Genomic DNA, 17,781 nt, shown 5'->3' on the forward strand with positions numbered 1-17,781 from the left:
GTAGCTTTAGAAGATATTTTTCTCAGCTGTAATAACTTCTTGCATTTAAATATATTGGTGGTATTTCCATATTACTGTGTATTTTCCAGTGAAACAACAGATGAAGGTTTTAATAAACCCCATGATTATAAGCAAGGTTTTAACTGCAGCTATCCTTTTGCATTTCAAATTGTCAGTTTGCTGCTGCTGTGATTTCCCCTCTGTACAGGATTACCTTTGTTCAGCAGGAGTCATGCAAGGCAGTGATTAACAAGAGATTGACTAACCTAGTTCACTGCGTTATGCAATTTTGATATTGCACCTCATTTACCAACGGGGGGAAAATAAAAAAAGAAAGTTTCTAAACCCTACATTTTTGTCTGAACTCTCCATAGGGCCTCAGTGCTTGGAGCCCTTTCACCTGCGCACGTCAAACCCACCGGGGGCGTTCCTGTGCCAGCTGCGCCAGGTGAGCCTGCCTTGGCAGGGGCTGCGACTGGGTGATCTCCGGAGCTCCTTCCAGCCGGATCCAGGATGCTGAGCCCTTCGACCCGGAGCGCGGATGCAGGAGAGCAGATGTGTGTAAAAACCGACAAAAAGGGGGATTTCACCTCGTAGCCGTCCCACTTAAAAACCGATTTGTCACACGCTCCCTCTCCAGTGTCGGAGCCCTTAGCACTCCTCAGAGCGCTCAGCCCACAGCCATTGCCAGTGCCAGCCTGACACCTGCCGGCGGCCCAGCGGCCTCGGCGGGACTGAAGGGGACCTGTTCGGTTCGCTGTTTGCAAGGAGACCGGACCCGAGAGGCCCCGAGAGCGGCAGTAGGAGCGGCGGGAGCGCCTCGGGAGCGGCCGGACCGATTCTGGAGCGATGGGGGCGATTCGAGGCCAGGCCCGGGGGCAGCACGGCCGCCGCCACCAGAGGGCGCAGCGGGCGGGGCGGGAGCGGCCGGTCCCTGCCGGCGCCCGTAGGGGGCGGGGCCGCGGCGCGTGAGGGGCCGGGCTGCCATGGCGGCGGGGCCGGCGTGAGGGGCGCAGGCAGGGTGAGAGTGGCGAGCCGCCATGGCGGCGGGCAGCGCTATCCAGATCCCCAGCCGGCTGCCGCTGCTGCTCACGCACGAGAGCGTGCTGCTGCCCGGCTCCACCATGCGCACCAGCGTGGACTCGCCGCGCAACATGCAGCTGGTGCGCAGCCGGCTGCTGAAGGGCACCTCGCTGCGGAGCACCATCATCGGCGTCATCCCCAACACCAGCGACCCCACGTCCGACTGCGACGACCTGCCCAACCTGCACAGGTGCGCCTCGGCCCGGCTCTCCTGCCGCCCTCGCGGCCTGCGGGACCCCGGAGCCCGGCCCGGCCTCCCCGGCCGGGGCTCGCCGTGGGGTCCTCCCGCGGGGCCGCCCCGCTCCGCCGGCCCCGGGAGACGCCTCTGCCCTCCCCGAAACCCGGTCACACAACCGACCCAGCGGGCGAGGTGCCGGGGACGGGCTGGCCGGAGGGGAACTTTGAAAAGAGGCTGAGGTGGCCGGGCAAAATAAGACGAAAGAACGCAGCTCTAGGGCTGTCGCAGCTGTTAACCATAGGATTTTTCACCTAATAGGTAACACAGCTATTGGCTTAGTTCACATAAAATAAAAACAATTATATTTCTGTCTGGTGGAACTAACATGATGTAACCCTTACTCTTCGAACTTTATCATATCATGGACTTAGGCAGATGTTGAAAGAAGATAACTTCTGTTGTAAATATGCTTCAGTAGGTCCGATGATCTAAAATATTGATTCAGTTCAAGGCTGGGAAGAGCTGTCATTTACAGACACTCCCTTTTCCCCTTGTATATTGCTTCAGCAGAAATGTCAGTGTGCCTGTCCACAGCCAGATCCATTATGAAAAACTTACATATGTTTCTAAATTGTGTAACTGATATTACAGTACCTTATTTCATTTTTAACTCATTTGGGTTCAGGTTTTAGGGTTTGGTTTTGTAGTCTGTGTTACAAAGGGAATTGGATAATTTGATTTTGTTTCACAATAGGAACTATGCCCCATCAAGGTCTTGCAAACTACAGCTTGGTTGCTTCTGATAGGGGGCACTCAAAATGTTCTGTGGAAGGTGGCAGATAATACAAGATGTGATCTGTTTCTAGGATTGGCACTGCTGCCCTGGCAGTTCAGGTGGTTGGTAGCAACTGGCCCAAGCCCCATTACACGTTGCTGGTGACAGGCCTGTGCCGGTTCCAGGTCCTGCAGCTGCTGAAGGAGAAGCCCTATCCCGTTGCTGAGGTGCAGCAGTTGGATCGACTGGAGCAGTTCACTAATGGCCATAAATCTGAGGAGGAGCTTGGAGAGCTGTCAGAGCAATTCTACAAGTATGCAGTACAGGTAATTTGTTTCATTCTTGTGTGTCACATAACCTGTGGGTGTACTTGGGCTCTTTATTTGTTTCCTATCTGCCCTTCTGTATCTCTAGTTCCTATATTTTTCAGCAACTAGTAGAGTTTCAGTATTTCTGCTACAAAATAAATGCTGCTGTTACAGCTTGAGGTTTCTGTGCCAAGTTCCAGGGTGTCTGCCCAGCTCATTGCAGCTGAATCTTGTGCAACTGCTTGTGTTGGTGCTATGATAAGTTGGTGTTTCGTATATAGCAACACCATAGATACATTCTAGTAAAAGATTTAATCAATTTTTACAGAGAGATAAGAAAATATATATGATAGAAGTATAGTGAATCAGAATTTAAAGGATGTATTGTAAAAGAGTGACGGGGAAGTTTTTAATCTGGGTATGTGGGGGAAATAGGAGATCTATATATTGAAAAAAATGCTGCAAACAACAATGATACTTTTGAACTTCTGAAACAAGCAGAAAGCTCAAAGTCTTGGCGCTCTATGCTGAGTTAGTGCCTCATCTGTGAACCTTTGGTGAACTTCTTTCAGTAGCTTTTTGGCAAACCACCTGGACATGCTTCACACTGAAAGACACAGTTGTGTTTAGGTCAGAGAGGCACTGAGATCGTTCCAGAAGGAGCCCAGCAGCCATCAGTGTTGTTCCTTGTGTGTTGTAGCTGGTGGAGATGCTGGACATGTCCGTGCCTGCAGTGGCAAAGCTCCGGCGCCTCCTGGACAATCTGCCCAGGGAAGCTCTGCCAGATATCCTGACCTCCATCATCCGAACTACCAACCAGGAGAAGCTGCAGGTATTGTCTTCTGCTTCAGCACTTTCACTGCTAGTTAGGTGTGCTGCCTTTTAGAGTCACTCACTTTTAGGTAATTTTGGAATTGCTTACACTTGTGACTGTACAGTGATAACATTATGCCAGCAGGGTTTTGTGTTACAACTGAGCATGAGTGCTTGCAAAATGGTTTGATGGTGTTGTTAAAGTGTTTATATGCATGTGGGAGAGCTCTCTTAAGGTAAATAGATCTAGTTGGGAAATCTTGGAAATGGTTCACTTTATTAAACTTAATTAAGTAGAGCATGGAGTTCTCATAGTAAAGATGATAAATCTTTCTTCAGGTTGTGTTGAAACTTTTCTTATTTATCCCAGCTGACTGATCAGTATTACTAATAACTTCAGAATTAAAATACTTTTAGTATTAGATTTAAATATTTTAAAAAACATCTTGAAGTCTGGGTTTCTTTAAACACTGAGACAGTGGTTAAATTTCATTTCTATCATATATCAAAGTAAATCTGTGCAAAAATTATCTTTATGACCTTGGTGCTTATTCATCTGATTTCTGTATTTGCTTGCTGTGTTTTGGAAGTTGTTCCTTTTCTTCTCTAACTGCTTGTGCTGCACCTGGAATTGAAAGTGTGTTAGGTTCTTTCAAAGCACCACAAGTAGAAATTAATGCAGTATAATGTGAAGGGAAGGTGTGTACTATAGTTGAATATCCTGCTGGAGGAAGCTATGTTAGGTATTTGTGTGTCACTTTTTAATTTTTAGAAGTTCTAAAGAAAAGAGCAGCTGGTGGAAGCTGTGGAAATACAGAGGAACAGAATTCTACCCATTTCCACACATTAACTTAATTTCATATGAAAATGAAATTGTGTGCAAAGTATTAGAAAGACAAAATAAACAAAAAATCTCTGAATGAAAACCTTAAGGCACAAGGTGATTTTTTCCCCTGGGTTACCCAAGGAGATGATGCTGTAACTTTTTTAGCAGGGCCATCTCTTTGCTGAGGCCCAGTAATTGAAAAATAGAACATTGATAGATGCTTGCTACAGAAAATACAACTGAAATATTGAGGTGTTTTAAAACTAGGCAGGGTAAGAGAATTTTCTCTAGTTTGAAGTACTTTGTAGTTCAGGCATCCATACCCTTGAGGGCTAGATTTTGTGTGCTGTATTCTCCTTGCTTTTCTTGCTACCTGTTTTCCTCCATCCATCTATTCTGTACCTCTGGCCAAAAGACAGTAGCAGTGCCTCCCTTTCCCCAGAGTGAGGATCCATCACTGTGAACTTGTTGGTTGCTTACAATTCCCTGCTCTCAGATTTTAGATGCTGTTAGGCTGGAAGAGCGGTTCAAGATGACCATACCATTGCTTGTTAGACAGATTGAAGGCCTGAAGCTGCTTCAGAAAACAAGAAAGTCCAAACAGGATGATGATAAAAGGGTATGGAGCTTTAAATGTGGAATACTTAAACAATCTAAATAAGTAAGATGCACTTTTTAAATAGGCTAATGAATGCTTAATTTTAATCTGTGTATTTTTAATGTGTAGCCACAGCTGGCAACTTTGGCTCTGAAGATACACAAAATACAAAATATTTGTTTAAAACTGCCTGGGCTTTATTTTAATGTTTTTTAAATTTAATTTTTTTTTAATTTGAGTGCTTTGTGACATGAAATGAATGCTCAGATTCCTCAGTTCATGTGCATGGTATGCAGCCAGTGAGTTCTGGCCTGTGCAGTGAAAGGTGTATTGTTTACTGAGGGCATTGCAGATGAGTGGCAGCTTTTGAACTACAGATAAAGAATGGGTGTTGTAAAATGGAGCAAGAGAGATTTACCTATTTTTCTGCTTAATATGATGGGCTGCAGTGCTTGAAATATCACAAATAGCTCCTTTCAGTTTTGTTCTTGTTTTGTGCTGTTTGAGAGTTTAGGCTATACAATAAACTTACTTAGAAAATTTATAAAGAACTGTAACTTTTTAAAGAAGCACCAATAACACTTTTTGAAGTTAATTTCTGGAGTTAACACTTTCTGGATTTCTGAATTCTTCTGTGTACCTTACCTGTTTTTGCCATGATTTTCATTCAGAGCCAAAGTCCACAGCTTATTTAAAACCCAAGACTGGTGCAATTCTGTGGCTCTGTTTCCATTGCACAGGTTGTAGCCATTCGTCCTAATAGAAGAATCAGTCATGGGAGCATTACAGAAGATGAAGAGGAAGAAGAAGATCATGATGATGTTGTCATGCTAGAAAAAAAGATTAGAACATCCAGTATGTCAGAACAAGCTCTTAAAGTTTGTCTTAAAGAAATAAAAAGGTAGGAGGCTTTTAAATGGTGGTTTCTTTAAAATTTAGAACAAATCTTGCAGACCTTTTCCTGTTTGATATATGTTTATGTTGGTTGTGTTCTTGAAGTGATTTTAAACCTCAGGCAGCAGTTGCTGCTTTGCAGTGCAGTATAGGCTTCCTTTGCATTTAATTTCTGGTTGGCCTTTTGAATTCTGTACTTACATTTCCAGATTAAAGAAGATGCCTCAGTCAATGCCAGAATATGCTTTGACAAGAAATTACTTGGAACTGATGGTAGAATTGCCATGGAACAAGAGTACAAAAGGTAAACCCTTCTCTTAGTGGTGATTCTTGTGCACAAATGTTTTAGGACAAGTAAATATCACGTAAACACTGTGAATTAGTTCAGTCTTGTAAAAACATTGTTGGTAAGTTACTGTAAGCCAGGTAAACCATTAGACTTCAGTGAGAGCTGTACACTGAGTAGCCTGTGTAGTGCAGTTGTATGTCTAAGAATGAGGATTTTAAAAGTGTTAAAAATAGTTTCATTAAAAAATGAAGGTGTTACTAATTACAATTTGTGCCAGTATGTATCAAAGAAATGAGCATCTAATTATTTTTTATATGTCAGACAAAAAGCCCCTTTGGGAATTTCTGTAACATTGATCTTTCTGAAGAAGATTCTGGTTTATCTTAAGCAAGTGTGGTAAGAAACCAAAGGATAAAAAAGCACAACTGTAGTTAATTTTAATAATTACAGCTTGGGGAGTAGTAAAAAACATTGTCTGCTTCATACCATAATTTTTGGAGTTGTGAGTAGAGGGTGATACTGTTAATACAGATAGAGTGTGCAAAAATGGAGAGTGAGGGAAGAGTAGGAAACCAAACATGACCAACAGACATCTGACCAGCACAAGTAGATTAAATGGGCAAAATTACTTTGCACAAGGTGGACTTAGCACATCTGCATGTCCCTCTCTACCCTTCCGGTGGTACTTGTAGTGATGAGTTGTTGCTGGTTTGAAATAGAGCTCTGGCTGTTTACAAATCTTGTAAATATTTTCTTTAATCATGAAACTGTAAAAAGATCTGCCTACATTTACTTTGCAGTATTATTCAACGAATCCCCAAATGAGTAAAATGTTTGTTGACAGCCATGTCCTAGCAGAATGTTTTTTGGTGGAAGTTGCTCTTTGATCTTTTAAAATTATGCTGTGTCATGTGAAGTTTGGTGGTTTTACTTTAAGCAAAGTTTGTGAGTGTGACCCATGTGATTGCTACTTTGAACTCTGTAGCAACAGTGAATAAAAACACACATGAATACAGAAATAGAAAATCGTGATAATGACATCCAAGCTAAAAAGGAGATTAAAGAAGACTTTAGTACCTTGTTTTAGAGAAGCACTGTGTGTGAGCTGGGGGGTTGCCCTGCTGAGGGGATCTGTTCCTCTGTGGGATCAGTTGTCCCCATTTCCAAGGCAGATGTGCTGATTGATCCCCGTGCTGTGTCCGTCCCAGACCGCCTGGAGATCCGCGCCGCTCGCATCGTCCTGGACAACGACCATTACGCCATGGAGAAACTGAAGAAGAGAGTGTTGGAGTACTTGGCTGTGCGACAGCTTAAAAACAACCTCAAGGGACCCATTCTTTGTTTTGTGGGGCCCCCAGGAGTTGGTAAAACCAGTGTTGGAAGATCAATTGCAAAGACTCTGGGTCGAGAATTCCACAGGATTGCTTTAGGAGGAGTCTGTGATCAGTCTGATATTCGAGGCCACAGGTAATTACTTCTTCTTTTCCTAATTGCATTTTTTCTTTGCAGAATGTATTGATTGTTTTCACTGTTCAGCCAATACAGAGAATTTTTGCTTCTATGAAACAATGGTAGGTATTTATTGATTTTCCCTGGTATTCAGTGGTGTTACTTAGGAGAGAATGGATGTTTAGTACTGTTGTACAGCCTTTATTCTTTCCTCCTGCTGCTGCTTTCTATTTTCTTAGGGAATGGATTTCATCTCCAGTTATTTTAGCACTTTGAAGTAAAATTCTGTAGGAAATTTAATGTAAAGTCTTGATTTTTTTGCTTTTTAAGACAGATGTAAAGATTTAATTATCCAGTGTTACCTGTGGTAGCAATACGTTCCTTCATAACCATGTTTGCTGCTAAAAGTCAAGAGGAAACTTGGAGTGATACATGCAAGTTACTAGAGGATAGCAATGGACTTGTTTTTGCACTGTTTTCCTATATCAAAAGTATATTTATGCAAGAACACCAAAGCTGGCAGGTTTCAAAGGAGATTTTTTGGATGACATTCCTTAGGACTGTTTTTGATATTGGGCTCTTTATGTATCTACTGTTTAGTCTTTTAAATTTGTATTAGTCCATTCCTCCATCCTTGCACCTGGAGGCATAATGAATGGGTAGTAGACAAGTAACTGCCAAACCTCACTGCAGCATTTTTGTTTCCATTACACATATTTTATGCTTATTGCATTCAGTGTAGAAAATCTGGAATAATGAATTTTAGTCATGTTTTCTTTAAGTCGTGTTATTGAATAAAATTTCTCCTTACAGCAGTAGGTGAATACTGTGAATTAAAAGCTATCAGTTATTTTTTTGATGCTGTCTAAGAGTTAATTTTGCCCAGTGGCTATGCAGCTACTCTCAGTAGGATACACCTAAAATAGAATGTCCTAAAAACAACTTAAAATGTGACTCAACAACATGTGCTATTCGAAGTGAAGCCACTAGAGGCTGTGGAATACTCAGCATTATGGAAAGTAACTTTTCCAGAGCAGAGCAGGACTCAATCCTTTGTGACAGGGAAACCACATCTTGAGCTTGAAGTCAAATTTCCTATCTTGTGCTTAGACCTCATAAAGAGTAAAGACAGGGAGAGTCATATGAGAGAGCCTCTAAAAAACTTTTTAATTCTGGTGTTTGTGGCTGTCACACATTTTTGAGGGCATGATTAAGTTATTAATTCATGTTAGAGGCTAACTTATAAATTTCATATTAAAAATGTATTAAATTAGCCAGTGCGAAATATTTGCTAAGAGATTTTATTTTTCACCAGCAAAGGAAAATGTAATCTAGAATTAGCAAGAATACTGTGTGGTTACTGTTCAACAAGCAAGTGTATAGTTTAAAGATGAACTTCAGAGCAGTTGGTACCAAGAGTCCTTTGTAGCCAACTGCTTTTTCCAGTTTTTTCATAACTAACATCAAACCCACCTGTTGCATACTGGATTTTAAATTCTCCTTTGGTTAGTTTTCCTCTTTCTCAGAGTAAGATTTAATCAGATTAGAACTACAGCTTTTCTGTAGAGCTCTGTAGTGTCCTTTTGTGTGAATAAATCCTTCAAGTTACTCCCAGTCAGGTGAATCCACGTTGGCAGTCAGAGGGAGGTGGTCTGGAGGTGCAGCAGACACAGACTGCTGTTTTCTGAGTTTCACTGTTGAGCAGGCTGATTTTCTAATATTACACCTTAAAGACTTAGATTTTTTTCTTCTAAAAGCTCCTTATTGGGCTTTGGGGCTTAAGTTAAGGATTCCATTAACATTGCAGGAGAACAGTACTGTATGTGCCTACTGATGTACTGAACATGTAGAAAAATGTACCAAATGTACTGGAACATTCAAAAGGAACTGCTGCAGCTTGACTGGCAAGCAAACAGTGCCTGGAATAGCTTTCACTTGTTCACTTTGGGGAAAGGTGCAGAGTGAGAGATTGAGCAGACCAGGCTGTGGGAGAGCAGCAGGCTGGGCTGTGCTGTACCAGTGACTGTGCTGTCCCACCTGGTGTGGCAGTGTGGCACTTGGAGCTGCCCAGGTTTGGCCATTTCACTGGGGATCCTGTGGGATCCAGCTCGGGAATCCTTCAGTGATTGAGTGAAGAGTGGGCAGGCATTGCTCTGCATTCCCAGAATGAAATCATCCTCTTGGTACCAAACCAGAACTCCTTGATCAGACATCTTTCAGCTGTTGTCTGCATTTACCCCTCATCTATATCATGTGTTAAAGTATGTTGGTTTACATTTGTCATTTACTTGTATTAAAAAAAAAAGAAAAAAGAAAAAAACCCCACAAACCACTCTCCTCTGAAGAATGACATAGAACTTTCTTCCAAGAAGCTCATTGCTTTTAAAATCTCCTGGGTATTGATATTTTGTATCACACAGGAAATGTATGATCTTCTCTGTTGTGTGTTTTTTCTATTTCTGAAAAGGAAAGATGTAATTGTGCCATTTATTTATAGTGGTGCTGGTGAGGTAAGTGTGAAGCTCTGTTTCTCACCTTCATGTGAAGCACTCCTTCCTGTTTTACCACTGCTTTGCAGTTTCAGAAGCTTGGACAGTTCACTTCTGCCTTTGCTGAAGCCTTGTTCAGGTGCAGCTGTTTGAGCACAGATGGATTCCTCACCAGGACAGCTGTGCTGGCAGAACTTCCCTCACAGCCCTTCTTGCACCAGAGAGAAACAAACTTCAAACAGCTTCACCGGGGAGAGGAATGGGCTTTGTTAGACAAGTACAAAGCAGAGATAGATTTGTGAAGCCCTTGAGTGGATGCAATCTCTGGCCTTGCACAAAAAAAACCAAAAAGGCTGTGACCTTGTGCAAGGACTTTCAGAAACAGTGGTGTTACCTTTGTTATCCTTTTCTAGCCCTGCAGTTAAAAATTATTTAAAACTACTTGTCTTGAGATCACTCTGAAGAAAGTGAGTCTTCTTTATTTCTTTGAATAAATCTACCACTGCTTTAAGGCTTCTATTTCCTAGGCTTTCCCAGTTTACTTTGGGAGAACCAAGAAGGTTGGATTCCCCACCTGTTTTTTTACATTTTCTAGGATACACAGTGCCTGATGATATACTATACCACTCTAGTGTTTTGTTTAAAGGCACTTTTTCACTGTATATAAAAGATACTAAGTTGCAGACCTCTGCCTGGAGCTCTCAAGGGGTTGGGTTTTTTAAGTGTTGCTACACAGTGAGGTAAGTAGGAAACCTGCTTTGTGCTTCCTGTTTTGAGTGGGGAAAGCTGACTGTCATCTGGGTTTAATGCAGGGAAAGAAACTGCATCAAAAAATGAGCAAAGCAATGTAGGATATTGTTTAACCTCCTTTCAACCCCAGCAAAAATAATGAAATCAGCATCACATTCAGTGATAGTGTTCCTAAACATTAGCATTTAGTTTCACATCTTAGAAGGCAAAGGTTAACAGCCAGACAGATAAATGACCATATCTGCTTCTAATATATTCTGGCTGGTTTTATATGTAAATACCTGCAGGGCCTGCCTTACCAAGGATTCTTTTGTTGAGATGTGTTCCCCTAATAACTTTGGAGAGCTCAAGCATTTGATTATTAGTATAATAAAGTAGCTATTGGTCCATGTCTAGTAAATGAAGAGGTACTACAGATTTAGACTACTGCATCTGTTTGCCTTCATTTAGTTTACAAACCAGCCTCTTCCATAAAACTCAGTGGAACATGGATAGCTCAAATCTTTATGGGATTCAAAGGACCAAGTGAAACTGTGTATCTAAAAACACAAACATGCATTCAAAAAGTGTAATGTTTTAAAGCATGCACTTGAGAATAATTTAGCAAGCAAGAGCAAAGAATGTTTGATGTTTACCTAATTATGTTACCCTATTACTACCATAAGCAAAATACTGAAACAGTTGGGCTGCATTGTCTCTGAAGCATATAAAATTATTCTCAAGTGCAGGGAGTATCTTGTGGTAAAAACAATCCGGAGGAGAACAAAATTACCACCACCAAACAAAACCAAAACCACAAAAAGAAAAGAACCCAAACCCATAACTGAAAAAAACCCAAATCCCCCCAAAAACCAAAGGAATTCCCAAACTGCTACAGCGACACATTTATTTACACTGGTAAGTGATTCACTTGTGTGACCTGCAGCTGTGACTGAGTCTCCTCATTCAGAATGCACTCTGTGGGATGCTTTCCCTGTCCTGGCAGGGCTGTGGGTGTGCAGATGGAGGAGGAGGAGGAGGCTGGCTGTGTGAGAGCTCCCCATGCAGAGTGCTGATCTGTAATGAACGTTCCACAGCTCAGCCTCCTGAGAGAATCCCCTCCTTTCTGCACACTGAGACTGCACAAAAGCACTGAAGGGAGGAACTCTTGCCTGCTGGCTGCTTCAGTCTTTAGCAGCTGCCTCAGGAAGGGGTAACAGGCAAACTGAATTTCTCCTGCACTGCTGGCTGTTTAGAAGATCTTAAAACCTTTTATTTTTTGTCATATCTAGAATTAAATTAAAATTAAATTTTATTTACTGCAATTTGTTTCCTCAGTGGTTAAATATTACATGGAACTGACATCATTGCTGTGTGGTTTGGGTTCTGTTTTTGTTGGGTTTTGGGGTTTTTTATATATTTAAAGTCATCTCTAGTATTTTTTGAAATTAGTCCTGCGGTATTTTTGGTTTAATGTTTGTAAATGTCATCCTATTTATTTTGGACAGTAGTGAACCAGATCGTATGGCAAAGCAGGCCTGTTCTGCTTGTCTGCTTTGGGAGGGTCATGAGCCAGATCTGTAATTCAGCACTTAGTGTATCTCTTTCTTCTCAGAATTACATGCTCTTAATTATAGTGCTTTGAGTAGTAATGGCACAGGCAGAAATGAGTGTATAAATGCAGCAAACAGGGGTTATATACATCTGTGAAATGTAGTTGTGCTCTGTGTGTGTTATGGGAAAAAAATGTTACTGATTTGCTAAATAAATTCAAACTCGTCATTTTTTGTTCCATTGCAGTGTTCAGCTTTTCATTTCATATTGAAATGACAGTAAATACTGTTCTTTTTGGTGGGTGTGTATTAAACCATGCTGTTAAGGGGACATTGACAGTTCAGCATAATTGGAATTTTGCTCTCTTTTGTAACATGCTGTGTGAACTTTGTTGTGATAACAAAATCCCAGCATTGTAATTATGAAAATGTTTTTATTAATAAGGTTCCCAAATCTGCTTCTGCTTGTTCTTACAGTACAATGATGCTGGTCCTGGAGCTTGTTAAGATGTCCACAAGCTATAAAGATTGGATACACTTTAATTCAAATTATTATCTTTGCAAAGCAGCTCGTTCACCATGGAACTCAAATTTTCATCTGCTATTACAATTGCTTGTATAGCACTGTTGTATATCCCATGTTTTTATCAAGTATTCTGCAAATTTTTGCAAAAAAAGCAAGAATTGTTGAAGTGCTCCTTGTTCTTCTGTTTTGCCTGGAGTTTTATTTGTGATATCTTTGATGTTGCTGCTCCTGTTCCCTGTGTCACCCCTGTTCCCCATCCCCTTTCCTTTCCAGGCGCACCTACGTGGGCAGCATGCCTGGCAGGATCATCAATGGGCTGAAGACTGTGGGGGTGAACAATCCTGTTTTCCTCTTGGATGAGGTGGATAAGCTGGCAAAGAGCTTGCAGGGGGATCCTGCAGCAGCCTTGCTTGAGGTAAGAGGTGTTAAACTGCAAGCATTGTTTCATTTGATTTTAAAAGAATTAAACTGGACTCAGAAGATTCGCTGGACAAAAGAAGGTCTGAGTGTGCCAGCTCTGTTATTCCAATATCAGCTGCTGAGTTCTGACATGGGTGGCTTTCTGTCAGTTCCTTGGGCACAGTGCAGATGCTGTGGCTAATTAATAGAAATCTTAGTGAGCTGTACTGGAACACAAGGATAGATTTTGGGGTGGTTTCTGTATTTAAATAGTGTTCAAGCCCTGACCATCACTTATTTGGGGTCTTCAAGACATTGATTTTTAATAATCTATATTGTTAGCTAAGAAAGACCTGTAGAGGACCTAGACTAGACTTCTTCAAGTTTTCCCTTTCTTTATTGGAACAACTTCAATATATTTTTGAAGCTTTTGATGGTACCAGCTTATATTGGAGCTAAGCAGTTTACCCAGTGCATAATATGGACTAGATGCATGTTCTTTTAGGAGCATTTCTTTAATTAGTGTTGCAATTAACTTTCTGAACTTGGATTTTTCATGTAAGTCACAGGTTCCCACTCCTTGACTGATTATAGTGTGATGAGTGTTTGGCTGATTATGGTGTGATGAGTGTTAGCTTTCTATGAGAGTCAGGTTTTCCATGAGTGCATTTTTTCTGAACTTCTGGCACTCAGATATGAATTCTCCTGATTTTTGAAGCACATATTACAGTTATTTTATCACTAAGGTTTTAGAGTTGTCAAAGTTGATTGCCTAAAGACAGAACATTCCAGAGATTCAATTGATGACTTTGGTGAATGAGATACTGTTGGAATATTTTGTAAATCTCATCAAGTGTTGAGATATTATTAATTAGGTTAGTTGGGCTTTCAGGAGGCCAAAACTGGAGTGATCATGAGGAAGATAAATTGAGACCTGTGCCTTGCAAGCTTCATTCATCCTGTAGCAGACAACAGTAAGGAGTTGTCAGAACCTTCATCCCAGTTTCCATTTTCTGGAGTGTGACGTGATATCCTATTACAATTCCCTTCTCCACTGCTTCATGCACGTTCAGTGCTTTTATTCTGGCAGTTTGCAGGAGAGAGGAAGGAGCATGTCCTCAGGTGTGGGGAAGAGACAAAGCATTGCCTTTCCCTGGGCAGAAGAAGGCTGTGTCCATCTTCCTGTGCCAGCAGGGATGGCAGAGGAGAGAATGAGGGAGGTGCTGGCACAGAGGGGCTGGGCCAGGCTGAATTGTTGAGGCTGCCAGGGCAGATGCAGCACTGATGCATGTGATGGTTTTAGTATTGTGCATGCTTAGAGATTCCTTGTACTGCTGTAGTTTTACACTCTGCCTTCTCTTTTGTGTTCTCTCTGCCCCAGGGGCTGCCATGTTCCCTCTGTTGCAGCTGCACTGCTTCTGGCATGGCTCTGTACCTGTTTCAGCCTAAAGGAGAGGCATTAGTAAAGAATACCCACGTTATTTGAGCTAGCCTGGCTTGCTGTCACAGAAGTGACTGAGGGATAATCCCAGCAGCATCTCACTTGTCAGACCTGAGGTGTGGTAGCTTTAGTAGGTGGGGGTGAAAGTGGTTCTGATAGTATTTGCCTACAGAGTCATTCTAATGACTCTCTTGACTGACAGTGCTTAATGCAGTGATTTAAATATGAAAAATGCTACTTAAATTAAGGTGTCATGAGCTCATCTGGATGCTGTATGACATTCTGCAAATGAAGTGTCAATTGACTTCCTACAAACGTCATTATTTTCTTCCTGCTAGATAGTGGAAAATTACTGTTTTGACAAGGCCAAGGAGTTCTTTGAAAATCAGTGTATGAACAGGCTGTGGTTTGAGAGCTCTGTTTTGATCTTTGCATGTTAACACGAACTAGTAGTAATTTAAATGTACTAGAAAATAGCGTGGCTTCACTTCTTTGGCTTTTAAAAATGACAGTTATGGTCCTTTACCTGTGCATTTACCAAGAGTGTAGTACACTTTTTTAGGGTGCATGAAGGGCCTCAAAGTGCGAAGAAAACAAGCAGAGAAGTGTAATAAATACATTGTTCCTTGTGCTATTCCTCTGAGGGATTTTATTTACACTTTGCTGAAAGTGTAATGCTTTCTGTTTCTGAGTTTGCTGATACTGCTCCTGTCATTTGTCTTTTAGATACTTGAACTAAGCTGTCCTAATTCTAGTCAATGAATGGATAAAAATACCTGAAAATCAAATTTTTCTATTTAGCTGGCTGTTGTTTGCTATGCAGACACAATGATTTGGGATTTCTTGGAAAGAGTGTTCCAATCATGAATCTAGATCTGTATATTAATATTGGTAATTTTATTCAAACTTTGCTGGGTTTATAATTTTTTTTTCATTCCCTGCCCTTCACTAGAGAACAATTGTGGTTTTCTCTTGTGTCATTTTTGAAGGCAAACAAATTTAATGAATACCTGTTTAATTGGTTGTGTTGGAATTCTGGTACTTTGTTACTGCTTTGAGATGTTTCTGTTTTCCATCTTTTAAAACCATATTCTCAGGGATATTCAGCTCTGCTCCTGTCATGGATTTTTCCAGCTAAACCTCATAAGGTTCACTTCCCACTGCCTGCCTGGGCTGCAGGGTTTATGTAAGCCCTGCTAATTGCCCATTAGTTGCATCTGGAGAAGTAATTGCTCTATTAACCATGGCTGGGCTGCTCCCCTGTGAGATCTCTGTATCTCACTGCTGCTGGCTAAACATCCTGAAGCAGGTGCTTTACCTCTTCTAATGGACAGATGTCTCACGGCTGGACATAACAGCTTCGTTTTCTTCTGCTTCTCGTGGTTTGTGTGGTTGGAAGGTCCATCTGGAGGGAGCAGAGGTGGGGTTATGCTGGAGAGCAAACAGTAGTCAGTGGTCACCTAACTGCTGCATCTGCTGTTCACACTGCTGCCTGTCTGCTAAGTGCCACCATTAAGTGTGAAAGGCACATCCTTTATTCCTTAATGTGTAGGTGTGTTAAATTCTTGCTGTCCACAACAGGCACGTTCAGGAAGAAAATTGCCATCCCTGTGAGCTTGGGAGCAAAGCTTGGTGCTTTCTAATTGCTGCATATGTGCCTAGTTCTAATGCTTCTGCAGAGCTGTTGCTTCAGCAAGACAGAATGTCTTCATTTCCAGTTACTGTTCATTAACAAAGGAATATTTTAGTCTAAATTTAGATGACCTCTGTTAAAACCAGAAGAAAACAGAAATGGATCCAAGTGCCTGATACTGACTATTTGTATGCAGGGAAATTAGACCAGGAGCATAGCCAGGCAATTAAATGTTCGTGGAATTTATTCTGGATTTTGTGGTAATAAAAGGCTGTTACAGAGAAGCCTTTGTATGCATGTGAGCTATCTGTCATAAATTAGCCAAGATATTTTGTGCACTGAATGTTCTTTTTGTACTTCATATTTCTGTATTAGTTGAGTATCTTGGAAAACTTTTGAGCTTGAACTTCAGCACAGATACCTCACTGAAGAACAGTTCTATTTGCTTTGGAAAGTCTGTTTGAAATACAGAGGCAGGACATTGCTTTGTATCTTATTCTAAAAAACAGTTACCATGACAAGGAATTATGAGTCCAGAGGATCTCCAGCCCTTGTAAAAAACTCTCAGATAATTCACATTTTTAGATATAATCCGAGTTGGTTTGGATTACCGTTTCCATTATCTTTATTGGATGGTATTTTTTGCATCAATATTTTATATATCTTCATAAATAACATTCTCATCACCAGCTTGGCACTTAGCAGGTTCATAAGGATTTCTAGTTGCAGACTAGAAGGAGAGAGAAACATGCATGTAAATAAAAGTGTCAAAATGCCAATTTGGTCTGTTAGAATACATTGTTTTTCAGCAGCTTTGGAATTGCAAACACTTCAGCAGATAGACTAGAATTCTGTGGAGATACTGGTATTAAAAAAAAAGAAGTAAGTTGAATTAGGATTAGCTATTTAAAACAGTTTAGAAAAATTTGCAAGAGTAGACTTTGTGTGGGAAGCTAATATTTGGTATAGACCTGCTTGTTTTGAAGCCAGTTTGTAGCTGCTGTGCTTGCATTCCCTGCCTGTTGTTGTGTCTCCCTGTGGTTCAGGGCTGGGCTGAGGTGAGGCACAGCTCTGAATTATGTATCAGTGGACTTGGCTTGTCAGGATTCTTCAAGGCCTTTGCCTTGGTTTGTAAAGAAGGGAGTAAATGACAGCAGCTTCTTGCTGAAGAGAAGATTTTGAGTAGCTTAGAGCCAGTGCACAATGGCATTCACTGAGTTCAGCCCTAGGCTCAGAATTGGAGCATATGCTTCAGTATGTTTTAAGATTTCACTATTAAGGGGAATGTGTAACTGCTCTTAAATCTTTGCAGCACTTCAAAATAGAATCCAAATTTATTCTGTTTTTTGGGAAAGTCAGCTGTGAATCTGGCATTCTGTAATAGAAGAATTTTTTAAGTTTGTTCTGATCATTAATTTTTTGAAAAGATTTTTAATTTTTCAAAGCCTGAGGAGAATTGAAGAGTAATGAAAATTCAGAATTGTTTATTTTATAACTATCAAACAAGTCCCCAAATTCAGTTGTTTTTTTTAATTATCACCACTGTTCTTGGCTATAATTCAGGTTGTGTGCATTCATTTGGGTGTAGGCAGAGAAGTTATTTTGACAGTGGAGTGCTGTTTCTCAGGAGATGCATGGGTCCCATTATTTGTGACATGAGAATTATTTGTGTGGCTGTAGCATTGATCATTCATCATGTGGGAAGGAAGAGTGTGGCTGCACTTCAAGGGGGTGTGAGGCAAAGGTGGTTCTCAGGTGATACAGGAGCCAGGAGTACATTGCTGTGTACAGTGAACTT

At 41.2% G+C, this 17,781-nt stretch overlaps 1 protein-coding gene across 1 annotated transcript in view; it reads left to right on the forward strand.

Moving 5' to 3' along the window:
* The first annotated feature begins 1,025 nt into the window (after positions 1 to 1,025).
* The window catches only part of LONP2 (lon peptidase 2, peroxisomal), a 36,969-nt gene continuing 20,213 nt past the window's right edge, over positions 1,026 to 17,781 (forward strand). The window contains exons 1-8 of the mRNA XM_063167738.1: positions 1,026 to 1,273; positions 2,128 to 2,362; positions 3,045 to 3,176; positions 4,480 to 4,602; positions 5,322 to 5,482; positions 5,685 to 5,779; positions 6,973 to 7,231; positions 12,784 to 12,925. Coding sequence (XP_063023808.1) covers positions 1,041 to 1,273; positions 2,128 to 2,362; positions 3,045 to 3,176; positions 4,480 to 4,602; positions 5,322 to 5,482; positions 5,685 to 5,779; positions 6,973 to 7,231; positions 12,784 to 12,925 — 1,380 coding nt within the window. The 5' untranslated portion in view covers positions 1,026 to 1,040. The remainder of the gene's footprint in view (positions 1,274 to 2,127; positions 2,363 to 3,044; positions 3,177 to 4,479; positions 4,603 to 5,321; positions 5,483 to 5,684; positions 5,780 to 6,972; positions 7,232 to 12,783; positions 12,926 to 17,781) is intronic.

Source organism: Melospiza melodia, chromosome 13 (assembly GCF_035770615.1).
Source record: "Melospiza melodia melodia isolate bMelMel2 chromosome 13, bMelMel2.pri, whole genome shotgun sequence".
NCBI lineage: Eukaryota > Metazoa > Chordata > Aves > Passeriformes > Passerellidae > Melospiza > Melospiza melodia.